The 15,000-nt window shown below is 39.9% G+C and overlaps 1 protein-coding gene across 6 annotated transcripts in view; it reads left to right on the top strand.

The window, feature by feature from the left end:
* The window catches only part of LOC113657993 (collagen alpha-1(XIV) chain-like), a 74,611-nt gene that overhangs the window by 37,393 nt on the left and 22,218 nt on the right, over positions 1-15,000 (top strand). For all 6 annotated transcript variants that reach the window (XM_047819511.1, XM_027170133.2, XM_047819515.1 and 3 more), the window contains 9 exons: positions 46-185; positions 1,794-1,926; positions 2,202-2,246; positions 2,341-2,483; positions 8,340-8,469; positions 8,752-8,874; positions 9,391-9,540; positions 11,135-11,251; positions 14,344-14,490. In XM_047819511.1, coding sequence (XP_047675467.1) covers positions 46-185; positions 1,794-1,926; positions 2,202-2,246; positions 2,341-2,483; positions 8,340-8,469; positions 8,752-8,874; positions 9,391-9,540; positions 11,135-11,251; positions 14,344-14,490 — 1,128 coding nt within the window. The remainder of the gene's footprint in view (positions 1-45; positions 186-1,793; positions 1,927-2,201; positions 2,247-2,340; positions 2,484-8,339; positions 8,470-8,751; positions 8,875-9,390; positions 9,541-11,134; positions 11,252-14,343; positions 14,491-15,000) is intronic.

The following is a 15,000-nucleotide window of genomic DNA, read 5'->3' as shown; positions in this document are numbered from 1 at the left end:
TGTGTGTGTGTGTGTGTGTGTGTGTGTGTGTGTGTGTGTGTGTAGGGAGTGTTCCTGTCCCTGTGAGTGTGAGGAGCAGTGATGTGACCACAGATAGTCTCAGAGTGAACTGGCAGCATGCAGCGTCTGACATTTCCCTCTACAAACTCACCTGGAAGCCAGTCAGAGGAGGAGACACCAGAGAGGTAAACACAGACCTGCCAGCACATAAGAAACCATACACTTGTTCACACACTCATGCAGCAGGAGGATTTATCTCTCTGTTTAGTAGATAATTTGCTTCTTATAAGTTTTTATTCATCACAGGTTTGTATACAGTGGGGGAAATAATTATTTCATCCCCTGCTGATTTTGTAAGTTTACCCCTTACTAATTATATGAGTTATATATTCATTTTATTTTGGTTGAGTGAAATAAGTATTTGTTCCTCAAGAAAAACGTGACTTAGTACTTGGTGGAGAAGCTCTTGTTGGCAAGCACAGAGGTCAGACGTTTCTTGTAGTTGGTCAGCAGGATTGTGCACATCTCAGGAGACAGACACTAAAGGTTTCGAGGCTTTTGTTTGGCAACTCGACGTTTCAGCTTGTTCCACAACGTCTGGAGACTGGCTAGGCCACTCTAGGATCTTAATGTGCTACTTCTTGAACCACTCCTTTGCTGCCTTGGCCGTATGTTTTGGGTCATTGGCATGCTGGTCATTGTCATGCCCATTCACGACCCTTCTTCAGTGTTTCGACCAGGAGGTTCTCATCCAAGATTCTACATCTGGTACATGGCCCTGTTCATCGGCCCCTCAAGTCTTAACAGAGAAACAGCCCCAAAGCAGAATGTTTCCACTTCTATGATTACCTTGCGGGCACTGCAGGATCTCAATTCATTACGACAAAGTGTGTTACCAATGGTTTTCTTGGTGACTGTGGTCCCAGCTCTTTCCGTGTAATTCTGGGCTGATCCCTCAAATTTCTGAGAATCATCATTACCCCATGAGGTGAGCTCTTGCAGGGAGCTCCAGAGCGGGGGCTTTTGAATGCTATCTTGTATTTCTTCCATTTTTGTTAATAGTTTGTCTCTCTCTGTTAAAATAAACCTACCATAAAATTCTAGATAGTTAATTAATTTGTAAAGGGGTAAACTTTACCAAATCAGCAGGGGATCAAATAATTATTTCCCCCACTGTATGTATGAGGGCAGTGGTGGCCACTCTTGGGCCCTTGAGCAAGGCTTTGAACCCTCTTGGCTCCAGGGGTGCTCTATCATAGCTGACCCTGCGCTCTGACTCCAGCTTCCTAAGTACACCCTAATTTATGCAGTCATACAAGATCAGGAAAAACGTGGGTGGTGGAAACTACTCTCAGATCTTACTCAGATGTGCTTGTGTTTCCTGTTTAAGGGTTAAATATTTTGACCTGCAGGTAATTATGTGAACTATTTATAGCTATGTTTTTATTATTTGACATTTCTAACAATGGCCGTATCCTGAACCCTGTTGTGATGTGCTGGAAAGACATAGCGATGAGCTGAATTTAGTGACCTTTAATGAAGTAATATGTTGAAATCTATCTGTTAAAGTCCATCTAAGCAATGTTTCACCTGATTCTCAGATAAATGAGGACTCCTGAGCAGCCTATTGCAAAAAAAAGTCTAACGCATCACATTTCTTTCTTTCTTTCTTTCTTTCTTTCTTTCTTTCTTTCTTTCTATCTATCTATCTATCTATCTATCTATCTATCTATCTATCTATCTATCTATCTATCTATCTATCTATCTATCTATCTATCTATCTATCTATCTAGATGGTGATTGGGGGGAATCTAAATTCCTATGTGATTTTGGGTCTGAAGCCACAAACTGAGTATGAGGTCGCTCTCACAGCCATCTACAAAGACAAAGCTGAGAGTGAGACAGTCATGCTCAGTGAAACTACAGGTAATCTAACACCAAATTCAACATTAATCTCATCAGGGAAAGTATAAATAATCTAAGAACAACTACAGTACTGAACCCATCGGTGGGGTATCAGATAATCAAACACCAAACACAGCACTAATTCCATCAGTAAAACTAAACACAGATCTAATCTCATCAGTGAAACCACATGTAATGCAACACCAATAATTAGCAGCCAAATTATTGTGACAAGAACTTGCCATGTTTTTTCCTTCAAGGTATTTATCCCAATAATCCTTTTACCTTCCTTTTAGTTGCTAGAACAACAACGGCGGCGACTACCACCACAACTACAGCAGGTATGAAGAACAGCCTCGGAGTTATTTTTAATTGATTTTTACTATAAATGCACTGCTTTTTATGATTTTTGTTGTTTGACATGCATATTTGTAGTGGCTAAGATGGGAGTGCGGGGTCTGCAGCTGAGCGACTTTACTACATTCAGCATGTTAGCGTCGTGGGAACTGCTCGGTTCAAATGTGTATCAGTATAGAATATCCTACATTTCAACACGTGGTGACAGAGCTGAACAAGCGGTGAGTGCATATTGTATCAACACTAACACCGTGCTTACCACTACAGCTGTCACTCACAATGACTCAGTGTACTGATACACTACAGCTGTCACTCACAATGACACAGTGTACTGATACACTACAGCTGTCACTCACAATGACTCAGTGTACTGATACACTACAGCTGTCACTCACAATGACACACTGTACTGATACACTACAGCTGTCACTCACAATGACTCAGTGTACTGATACACTACAGCTGTCACTCACAATGACACAGTGTACTGATACACTACAGCTGTCACTCACAATGACTCAGTGTACTGATACACTACAGCTGTCACTCACAATGACACAGTACTGATCCACTACAGCTGTCACTCACAATGACACACAGTACTGATACACTACAGCTGTCACTCACAATGACACACAGTACTGATACACTACAGCTGTCACTCACAATGACACACTGTACTGATACACTACAGCTGTCACTCACAATGACACAGTGTACTGATACACTACAGCTGTCACTCACAATGACACAGTGTACTGATACACTACAGCTGTCACTCACAATGACACTGTGAACCAATACACTACAGCTGTCACTCACAATGACACTGTGAACCGATACACTACAGCTGTCACTCACAATGACACAGTACTGATACACTACAGCTGTCACTCACAATGACACAGTACTGATACACTACAGCTGTCACTCACAATGACACAGTGTACTGATACACTATAGCTGTCACTCACAATGACACAGTACTGATACACTACAGCTGTCACTCACAATGACACAGTACTGATACACTACAGCTGTCACTCACAATGACACACTGTACTGATACACTACAGCTGTCACTCACAATGACACAGTGTACTGATACACTACAGCTGTCACTCACAATGACACACTGTACTGATACACTACAGCTGTCACTCACAATGACACACTGTACTGATACACTACAGCTGTCACTCACAATGACACATTGTACTGATACACTACAGCTGTCACTCACAATGACACAGTGTACTGATACACTACAGCTGTCACTCACAATGACACAGTGTACTGATACACTACAGCTGTCACTCACAATGACACACTGTACTGATACACTACAGCTGTCACTCACAATGACACAGTGTACTGATACACTACAGCTGTCACTCACAATGACACAGTGTACTGATACACTACAGCTGTCACTCACAATGACACTGTGAACAATACACTACAGCTGTCACTCACAATGACACTGTGAACCAATACACTACAGCTGTCACTCACAATGACACAGTACTGATACACTACAGCTGTCACTCACAATGACACAGTACTGATACACTACAGCTGTCACTCACAATGACACTGTGAACAATACACTACAGCTGTCACTCACAATGACACAGTGTACTGATACACTACAGCTGTCACTCACAATGACACACTGTACTGATACACTACAGCTGTCACTCACAATGACACACTGTACTGATACACTACAGCTGTCACTCACAATGACACAGTGTACTGATACACTACAGCTGTCACTCACAATGACACAGTACTGATACACTACAGCTGTCACTCACAATGACACAGTACTGATACACTACAGCTGTCACTCACAATGACACAGTGTACTGATACACTACAGCTGTCACTCACAATGACACAGTGTACTGATACACTACAGCTGTCACTAACAATGACACACAGTACTGATACACTACAGCTGTCACTCACAATGACACAGTGTACTGATACACTACAGCTGTCACTCACAATGACACTGTGAACAATACACTTCAGCTGTCACTCACAATGACACAGTACTGATACACTACAGCTGTCACTCACAATGACACAGTGTACTGATACACTACAGCTGTCACTCACAATGACACAGTACTGATCCACTACAGCTGTCACTCACAATGACACAGTGTACTGATACACTACAGCTGTCACTCACAATGACACAGTGTACTGATACACTACAGCTGTCACTCACAATGACACAGTGTACTGATCCACTACAGCTGTCACTCACAATGACACAGTGTACTGATCCACTACAGCTGTCACTCACAATGACACAGTGTACTGATACACTACAGCTGTCACTCACAATGACACAGTGTACTGATACACTACAGCTGTCACTCACAATGACACAGTGTACTGATACACTACAGCTGTCACTCACAATGACACACTGTACTGATACACTACAGCTGTCACTCACAATGACACACAGTATCGATACACTACAGCTGTCACTCACAATGACACACAGTATCGATACACTACAGCTGTCACTCACAATGACACACTGTATCGATACACTACAGCTGTCACTCACAATGACACAGTGTACTGATACACTACAGCTGTCACTCACACTAATACACAGTAAACATATACTACAGCCATTTCGAATAAAGATGCATACCCTAAATCTCTTTTAAGCATGCCATATTCTGTTTTTCTTGTTTGTTATGACTTGTTTGATGCTCCTCCAGAGGCTTTTTGGATGCTAAAACCCTTGTATGATTTGCTCCTATAAAATCCTACTCATGTTACGATTTAGTGGTACACAGTGTTCATTTTATTTGTGCCTGTATTTACATTTATTGTCCGTTTCAAAGCCTCGCTCTGTCTTCAGAATCGCTGGCAGAGGTTTAGCACCAGAAATAGAGTGGACAGTTCCTCAGTTCCTCAGCATATAAAGATGTTTTGGTCAGCTAAGTTTAAGAGCTGCTCAGAACTTTGTGTTCAGTTACATATTCCAAAATTCTTCATTCAGAAAGCATGCTCGATAAACTTTCATTTGGATTGCAGTGTGTGTGTGTGTGTTTGTGTGTGTGTGTGTGTGTGTGTGTGTGTGTGTGTGTGTGTGTGTGTGTGTGTGTGTGTGTGTGTGCATTTGTGTGTGTTTGTGTGTCTGTGTGTGTGTGTTTGTGTGTGTGTTTGTGTGTGTGTGTGTGTGTGTGTGTGTGTGTGTGTGTGTGTGTGTGTGTGTGTGTGTGTGTGTGTGTGTGTGTGTGTGTGTGTGTGTGGTTGTGTTAGTTTTGAGCAACCAAGGCATCTCTTTCGTCAGGCTAATAGACAGCTAGTATGTTAGGATAAATTGGGGTGAATTTTAGAGAGAGAATTTTATTTAATACACTGTAAGACATTTCATTGTGGTTAAACTTAGAAAGAAAAAAAAATGTAAGCTTTTAAAACTTTTTAAAAGTCTTTAAAGCTTTTTAAAAGTCTTTCACTGTAATACAAAAAGGAATTAAATATAAATTGACCTGTCAGGTCAGTATGTTATCTTCAGTGTTAACATTATTTGCTTTTTTACAGTATCTGTATCTTTACAGTCTTGTGTATTATCAAATGTAAACATAAGATCCTGATTACTGACACACTGATTCTTACTCTATTTATAATTTATATTTGTAATTATAATGATGATTAAGACATTAAAAACACTACGCTGTTAAGATTTCATTTGGTGCCGTGTTACAGTCAAAAATTATTACTATTACTATTACTATTATAATTTTACTGTATTAAAAGGATTTGAAAGTGAATATGATGTTTTTGTCTCATCCAGCACACTTGTGAGTGTTTCTGTGTTACTGTATAGTTTTATTACTACATAATCACTTCTCTTTTTAAGCTTTACTCAGTAAAATACTACAATAGCATCATGTGTTCCTCTGCAACCTTATAAAGCACACAAGTTAAGTATTAAATCATAAGAACTAGTAAATATGGTAAATAACGGTAAACATATCTAGAGCTTTAAAATGATGTTTTTTTAATGTACGGCAAATCGGCTCAAGAATTTGTTGTTGTTGTTTTTTTCCTTCTGAAGTTTGTTCTGTGACTGTTGATTTATGAGGCTGACGTTTAGGCACATTTTATTGGGCACATCTAAAACATGCAGACGCTCCAGCACTGCTGGCACACTTTATGAAGAAGGGAATAAATAGCTTATAGTTAGTTTTATAGCTCCTCGTAAGGTTTAATATACTTTAAAATGTTTCAATTAAATATGTTTTGTCCGGTTCGTGTTTGTGATATGTACTGTATGCTTTTCAGTGACGGAGCGAAAGAGAATTTACTCAAATGTTTAACCGTAAATCAGATAGAATAGATTACATTTTCACTTATAAATCTGGTTTGTAAAGGATGTGTTAATGTCACTACTGGTAAATTCTGATCCACAGTAATGGACGCAGTTTAAACCTCTATGATTCTCTGTTATCTGTAATCTATCTGATCATAGTGCATTGTGTCGACACACACGGTAAACCCATTGCTGTATAATGAACTGTAACATTTAAGGGAAATCTGTACTATTTTTCATAACACTCCTTCAACAAGTCCTCTTTAAATGCGATTGAATTATGATATTTATCCTAAGCCTGTTTTCTAAATTGTAGATATTCTACACGTTGTGACTTGCTACCTGTAAAGTAGTTTATAATCACTAGGATCTCTGTAGGGCATTTCCAGTTTTATAGATGTGACTGTCTGCACAAGCTTAGCATCAAGGAACACAGGCGTATATCTGGTCAAGTGTCTCCCTAGGGTTATATGTAGAATATGTCCCAATAGTCTCTATACATTTGGGACATTTTTAAGGGACCTTTGAGCTTATGTACAAAATATCCTCTACATGATATCCGCTAATTTTTTTTGAGGTGTCTCTGAAACCGGCTCCCAGTTTGTCAACAATGTTGTCTGTGATATTAAAGTCTATAAAAATCTTGAGACAGCTTCCTGACCCATCCAGCCATGAGAATGATTTCAATAGGTTCTTCTTTTGGGTTTGTGTGTGTGTGTGTGTGTGTGTGTGTGTGTGTGTGTGTGTGTGTGTGTGTGTGTGTGTGTGTGTGTCTGTGTGTCTGTGTCTGTGTGTGTGTAAAAGTGTCGTTCTTTGGGATCCTTCTTCCTGCGATTCAGGGGTTTCCCTCTGGCACTCCGGTTTCCTCCCACAGTACAAAGATGGGTGTTATAGAGTGGTTGGAAACTCTGTGTGAGTGTGTATGTATTTGTGCCCTGCAATAGACTTGTATCCTGCCTAGGATGTACACTGCCTTGTCTCCTGAGATAGGCTCCAGGTTCCCTGTGAGCCAGCAGGAAAAGCAGTGTAGAGGATGCCTGGACTTTTTCAAAACCCAGACAGACATTTACAGCATTTAATAGACACCCTTTTATCCAGAGCGACTTACATTATCTCATTTTTGTACAATTGAGGGCCTTGCTCAGGGGCCCAATGGTGGCAGCTTGGTGGACCTGGGATCGAACTCACAACCTTAAGAGTGGTAGCCAACACCTTAACACCACTAGGCTACCACATGCCCTAAACAACTAGACACTAACGAAAGGTTTGGTAACATCAGGAACATGATGAAAGTGAAAAAAAGGTGAAGTGAAAGTCCTTTTGTGTGGTGGCTGTGATTAGTGTGTGATATGTAGTAAAGTGACTGTGAGCCTGAAAGTGGAGGTGGGCTGTGAGTGATAAAGTCCAGTGCAGCCATGTTTGTAGGCTGTGGTGTGTTCTGGGATTTGTAGTTTGCAGACCTGACAGTTAAATGTTTACTGTATAGTGTAGTCACATGTTCCCCGGTTTCCAAACATCACTGTCAAAAATATGAATTCGACATCTGTTTTAAAATATGCTACCTCAAGAAGTGACTGGATTTTAATGCATTAAGACCTGCGATGATTCTGATTCTGATTTTCTGACTGTCCTGACGCTTAAGGCTTAATAAACGGCCTGTTCTGTCAACACGCTTCAAAGAATGATAATAAACCTAAGTGAACTTCTTCTTCTGGTTCTGTAGATCATGGTTCCTGGAAATCAGAACTCTGTGGCGTTGCAGCCGTTGATGTCAGACACAGAATACAGAGTGAGTGTGACAGCTGTTTATGCAGACGGAGACGGACCAGCCAGTACACGCTCCGCTCGCACACGTACGTGTCTAATCACTTTGGGATTGTGAGCAATGTAAAGTGTATATTACTGAAAGCATTCCTTCTCAATTTTTTGTGTCTCCCCCCCTCTCTCTCACGATCTTTCCTTTTTTTATGTTTCCCCATCTCTCTTTGTTTCTCTATCACCCTTTTTGTCTGTATCTCTGTCTGTCTATCTATATTTCTCTCTCTCTCTCTCTCTCTCTCTCTCTCTCTCTCTCTCTCTCTCTCTCTCTCTCTCTCTCTCTTTTTCGATCTCTCTGTTTTTTCTTTTCCCCTCAGTGCCTCTTCTTGCTCCTAAGAACCTGAAAGTGTCAGAAGAATGGTTCAATCGCTTCCGCATCACCTGGGACACCCCGCCATCTCCCACTATGGGATACAGAGTAATCTACCAGCCCATCTCAGGTAAACACACCTCCACATGCTTATTAGAAATGACAAATATGATAGTACATCAGTAAAGAAATACTTGCTAAATCATTCACTGATTTGCAGAATGACTCTGATTTTAAAGACTATCATCTGTACTGAGTGTGTAAGCAATCTTCTCTGATCAGGAGTATCATGGATAATTTAACAGCTGGTGTATAATCACAAAATGAACTGATTATGTTCAAGAAACTCAAGCATGTTATAGACTAAAATACTCGTAGATATCTATGGCTATTTGCTTGAATTCAGCACATAATTTCTGGATCACAGAACAAAAAAAAGAAAGAACCGTGAGACTGCAACGCATACAACACATGCTTCAGTGCAGATTATGTTCAAATAAAGATTTATATTAATTGAACTATTTGTAGGAACCATTTAAATGGCTGGAGTGTGTGTGTGTGTGTGTGTGTGTGTGTGTGTGTGTGTGTGTGTGTGTGTGTGTGTGTGTGTGTGTGTGTGTGTGTGTGTGTGTGTGCGCGCTTGCAGTACCAGGCCGGGCTCTGGAGACATTCGTTGGTGATGATGTAAACACCATGTTGATCTTAAACCTGTTGAGTGGGACAGAATACAGTGTAAAGGTCATTGCCACGTACACCACGGGCTCCAGCGACGCTCTCACTGGCAAAGCCAAAACACGTGAGTTAACAGCACAACAGCACAATACTCACACACACATGTTTACTCTGAGATATGTGAAGCAGCTACAGCATCATCAGATAGCTGTGTTATCTTTTGGATTCAAAGCCTCCTCATGATAACACAAGTGCTTTTCTGCTGTGCCACTCACATGGTTATTTAACAGAGCCGACTGCTTATTTCCTGTATATTGATACAGTAGTAAAATCAATTACAGTGCAAAACTCATCATAACTGAGTGTAATGAAGACAAGAATTAAAAGAAACGAAACAGAAATTAGTTGATTATTAGCTGAGACTTCATCCTCCCCAGTATCCTCAGGACGAGCTTCTTCCTTCAGTCCATCAGACTCTTTAACACTTACATGTCCATCTCTCTATCTCATCAATGTCTCTTTCTTAGGATTCCATAAAGCCTCGTTTAATTCACCGAAATTCTCCGCTTTTCTGTTACTCCATGTAACTCACATGCACATGTCATTTCTGCACTCCCTGCACCGTTACTAGATGCAACATCATTGCACATCATAGTACTACATGTAACATGTAAATGTCTTGCACATCACACCTCTTTCTCACAAAGAAGATTCACAGAGGTTGGATGTAAATGTGTATTTAATAACAATAAGGCACAGGGAATGTCAAAATTGGGGAGACAAACAGAAATTGTCAGAAAGTATTGGAACACACACACAAAATAAATAAAATAAAAAAAATTTAATCATGGCTCATGTGGTAGCTCCGCGGTTAACGTGCTGGTCTGGAGCTCGGCAAGTTAGGAGTTCATGCCCCAGGTCCACCATTCTGCCTCTGCTGCCCCCCTGAGCATGGCCTTTAACCCCCAATTGCTGTACAGTATAAAATAAGATAAAAATGTTTGTTGCTTTGGATAATTGATTCTGCCAAATGCCATAAGTGTATCATCACAGATCAAAGAAACAGAGTGTATACCTCACAATGAACTGAAACCAAGGGCTATATAAAGGGTGACAAACAAACATCATACAAAGATGTAAACAGGTGCACATTATTAAAGTCTGTTGACTGTGAACGTGGGCATGCTGTGAGACGAAGTCCGTGGCCATGTTTTTGGCTGCTGTAATACGGAGTCCGTGACGTTAAGCGATGTGACACTCGTTTTTTCTTTGTATTATTTCTATTCATTATAGTAGTTTAGTTCTTGAATTTAGTTTATTAATGTGCACAAATATAAGGAAGGTGGCCAGGTTTTTATTTAATTGAAAATCCATGTAACTGCATTCATGATAAATAAAAATCTTGACCCTTGGCGTTCAATAAAACTACACTTGTGGAAATAAATAGTGGCTGCAGTGTGTTAAATAACAGTAGAGAGAATAAAGTGCAACTGAAAGCTCTTTACACACCATCATTTTTACCCCACTCAGAATGCCAGTTTATGTTAGACTATTCAATCACAGCTATATGTGTGTGTGTGTGTGTGTGTGTGTGTGTGTGTGTGTGTGTGTGTGTGTGTGTGTGTGTGTGTGTGTGTGTGTGTGTGTGTATTTACTATTAGGCCACAAGCTCCTCTGATCTGCATTTTTAATCCCCACCTGTTTTATTCTCGCTACAGTGTACCTGGGCGTAACAAATCTGAACACCTATCAGGTACGAGTGAACAGTATGTGTGCTCAGTGGCATGCTCATTCTCACGCCACCCGGTACCGTGTGACCATCGAGTCCCTGCTCAGTGAGTACAATGGACATTTTCACACACAAACACACCAATTGGGAAATTTTTTAATGATTTTGTAAAATGAGCTTTTAAATTCCTGAGGGATTTTTTCAAAATGAATGGCAGATGAATCTAGATGAAGTTTTGTGAAGCATGTTGCATACACAGCACCAAAGGTACATTACAGTATGTATGTTCAGTTTAGATTCATCTGTATGATGCAGATTCAAAAAAACATGTCAATAAAGAGTCTTTCCAAAACCCCAGATGTACTTTTAGATATCTAATGAGCATGCCATGTAGAAAGTGGTGAGGAACCTTGAGAGGAACCAGCTACAAAACTTATCATGAAATCATTGTCTTCTGCTTGACCTTGGATAGTGGGAGCGGAAATCAGTGGTGGCTGTACAAGTCATAGCACCATCAAGCTGCCTCTGTTGGGTGGCCCTCATTCATGGGTGCTCTATTACAGTTCACCCTGTGCTCTGACCTCATAGTCCTAAACTGGTATATAGGAAGGTATATAGGACTGGTATATTATTTCACTGTGCTGTGATGTGTATATGACAAATGAAGGCTTCTTTCTCCTTAAATTATTACAGTGTAGAAGAGAAAAGACAAACAGCACAGGGTGTATTATAAGGTCTTGAGCAGGTGTGAATAAGAGTCCAGGGATGAGCACAGGACAGTGTTTATGATTACAGAAGTAGAATAAGTCCAATAAGCTGATTTAGCAGAAACTCACCGAATTTCCGGAAAAGCCCTCTTGCCTTTGTAAGAACTCCTTGTGGAGTTTGGACCAAGATGAGGATGTAGTTTTAGTCTTTATGTGTGAGGGTGGGAGATGGTTGTGGCTTATAATCAGGCACGCTCTCACTCTCTCTCATGGTGGAGATGAAGAACTGAGCTCTTGGTAAATCTGCTCTCTGTAAAGAGAGACAAACGCCCAAGGCTCAGCTGGATATGAAAGGCGCTCAGATCTTGTGCACACACACACACACACACACACACACACACACACACACACACACAGCACTGCACTGCATGCTAATGTTATATTGAATGTGGAATTCTCTAAGAACTTCAGAATTTGATTTTAAGTTTGATTCAAAGTTTAACTCTGGATTCAAAACCTTCTTGCCATCTTGCCAGCTTTTCCATCTTGCTTGCACTGTCTAGGTTGTTTATTTATATAGCCTTAATTTACTTTTTCTCTAGTATGGACAATTCTTTTAAAACATATTACCACATTTTTATTTTGTAAAAAAAAAAAAAAAAAAAAAAAAAAAAAACAACAGCAAAAGTGAATTACACAACATTTAAAAATTGATTTGAGTCTCAGACTGCATTTCCCTACAGTACTCTCATATATATTGTAGAATACAAGACAGTTTGTGTGGGGAAGGGGATTGGTATTCTGTGTGGGTCTGTAGACTCTGCAGTCCACTGTGCTGTGATGGAGAAAACCTTTCTGTGATGCTGAACTGACACTGATAGGCTCTGAGGTCACACCTCCATTACTGACAATGATATACAAACGTTGACTCTCCAGTGGTCACAGTGTACTGTACTTCCTGTTGGCTGGAATGAGGACGGGTTGTGGTTATCAATACCATCAAACTCTATGGAAACTTTTTTTTAGTTTTATTTAGCTTCATTTCATACAACAACGTTGTTGCTGAGCAGCTTCAGAATAAGCACGTTCTGTACTTCTAAAGTCGTAGTCAAAGCTAAGAGCAAGAAATTCATTAGAGAGAAAGCCTTGGATCAGCTACACTTAAAGGGAAGGAACATTTGATATTAGGTGAAATGCACTGTAATAGAGTCACAGTTGTGTTAATAAGCAAGATGTTGTAAACACATTGAGCTTTTAGTATAACCACAGCATCTGACAATTAGACAAAATAAAGCATATAAACATTGCAGTTTTTAAGACATGACCAGTGCAGGTGGCTTTATAAAGCAGAAGAAAGCCCAGAAGCACTTTATATGGACTTTATTGTGGATGGGTGTTAAAGCAGGCAGGTCATGAGAATGAGGATATGATGGCTGGGGAAACTGTCAAGTCCATGGCCATATGTTATGATATCGCCGGTTCCTAAAAATATAAGATAATAATTAGTGTCATGACCATTCTGGCACATGTTATTGGATATTTTTAGCTAAGTCACACTTTTCTTGTTTTGTTTATACCTGACCAGACATTATATAATGTTTTCATTTTCACATTTAATTATTTCACATTTTTTTGCATTACAATACCTCATATAACTGCTGCTACTATATTAAGTGTTAATTCCAGTATTTCTGCATGTGTACTATAGAACATACAGTATGTACAGTATGTTTGATTTTGTCCTGCACTGTCTTTTTGTCTTTCGTCCTGCACTGTTTCCACCATGTTGCGCAGATACACTTTATGTGGCTAGGACTAACTTACTGAGTCATTAGCTTTGTCTCTGTTCTATGTAGCACCCTGGTCCTGGTAAAACGTTGTCTCATCTCACTTTGTACTGCGTCAGCTACAGTATATATAGTTGAAAGGACAATGAAAGTTTCTTGACTTGACTTGACTTTATTATTTCATTTTAAATATCGGGAATCTTTTGAGCTAAGTAGGTTTTTCTGATCATTCAGACCTGAGGATTTTTTTTTAATACAACTTTTCTGAAATGATACAGTCCATAAGACCTGGGAGAAAAGAAGAAGAAGGATGCTAAGTTGGAAAAGACGAATCCACACACAGGGAAAATGTTCATGATGCATTTTAGGCTGAGATGTTAACGATTAAATGCTTTTTGACACCTTAATGGGATGTAAACAACTTTGTAAAAGCATTTCAGTTCTTTAACGAGGTGGAAGCTGGTGCATGAAAAGACAAACTGTTTATTACCAATAAAAATCAACTTGTGGTTGAAACTTGCCACAAGAGAGCTACGTAAATCACAATTATCACTGCATGATATTTATAATAATGTGGAAACTTAGAGACAGTACATTAGATATTGGCCATGAGTGAGAGGCCAGTGCACTTAGTGACTACTCTTCATCAACTGAGCTCCTTTTTTCTGTCTGCATTTACATTTATTTCTGATTTTATATTAAAGATGGCCAGAAGCAGGAAGTGAGCTTGGATGGCTCTGACAACAAGCATTGCTTTAGCGACCTGAATCCAAACACGCAATACAAAATCAGTGTTTATGCTCTGCTACAGGAGCTGGAGGGGCCTGCTGTCACTACTATACAGAAAACACGTGAGTGTGTACCGATAATGGCACAATGTCCACACACACACACACACACACACACACACACACACACACACACACACACACACACACACACACACACACACACACACACACACACAAACACATACAGTGCAGGAGCTACTGTTATAGAAAGGCAGGACCTTCAGACCAATTGAGAATTTAACAGCACTTTAGTATAAAAGAAAAATTTGCATGCAAATCATTGACAAGTACTTTTAAAAATACTTATTTCATATGTGTTTAATGGTCAGAACGATGATTCAACATTGTTACTGCATACACATTTTACTGCATTTCCGTGTCTGCTTTGTTCAATCGATTAATAATCCAATCCATAGAGGTGGCACTTCTAGGATAACAGGTTTCAGCATGTGCACAAATACACACCGGTACACCACACTTACCCAAAACCATGCATGCAGGTTCACTCACACACATCCACACCCCCACAGAAGTGATAATTACTTACAGCCTTTGTGAATGCAGTGATGC

The sequence above is a fragment of the Tachysurus fulvidraco genome, chromosome 10 (genome assembly GCF_022655615.1).
Source record: "Tachysurus fulvidraco isolate hzauxx_2018 chromosome 10, HZAU_PFXX_2.0, whole genome shotgun sequence".
Taxonomy (NCBI): Eukaryota; Metazoa; Chordata; class Actinopteri; order Siluriformes; family Bagridae; genus Tachysurus; species Tachysurus fulvidraco.
The sequence above is the reverse complement of the archived record's forward strand: the minus strand, read 5'-3'. Positions and strand labels throughout refer to the sequence as shown.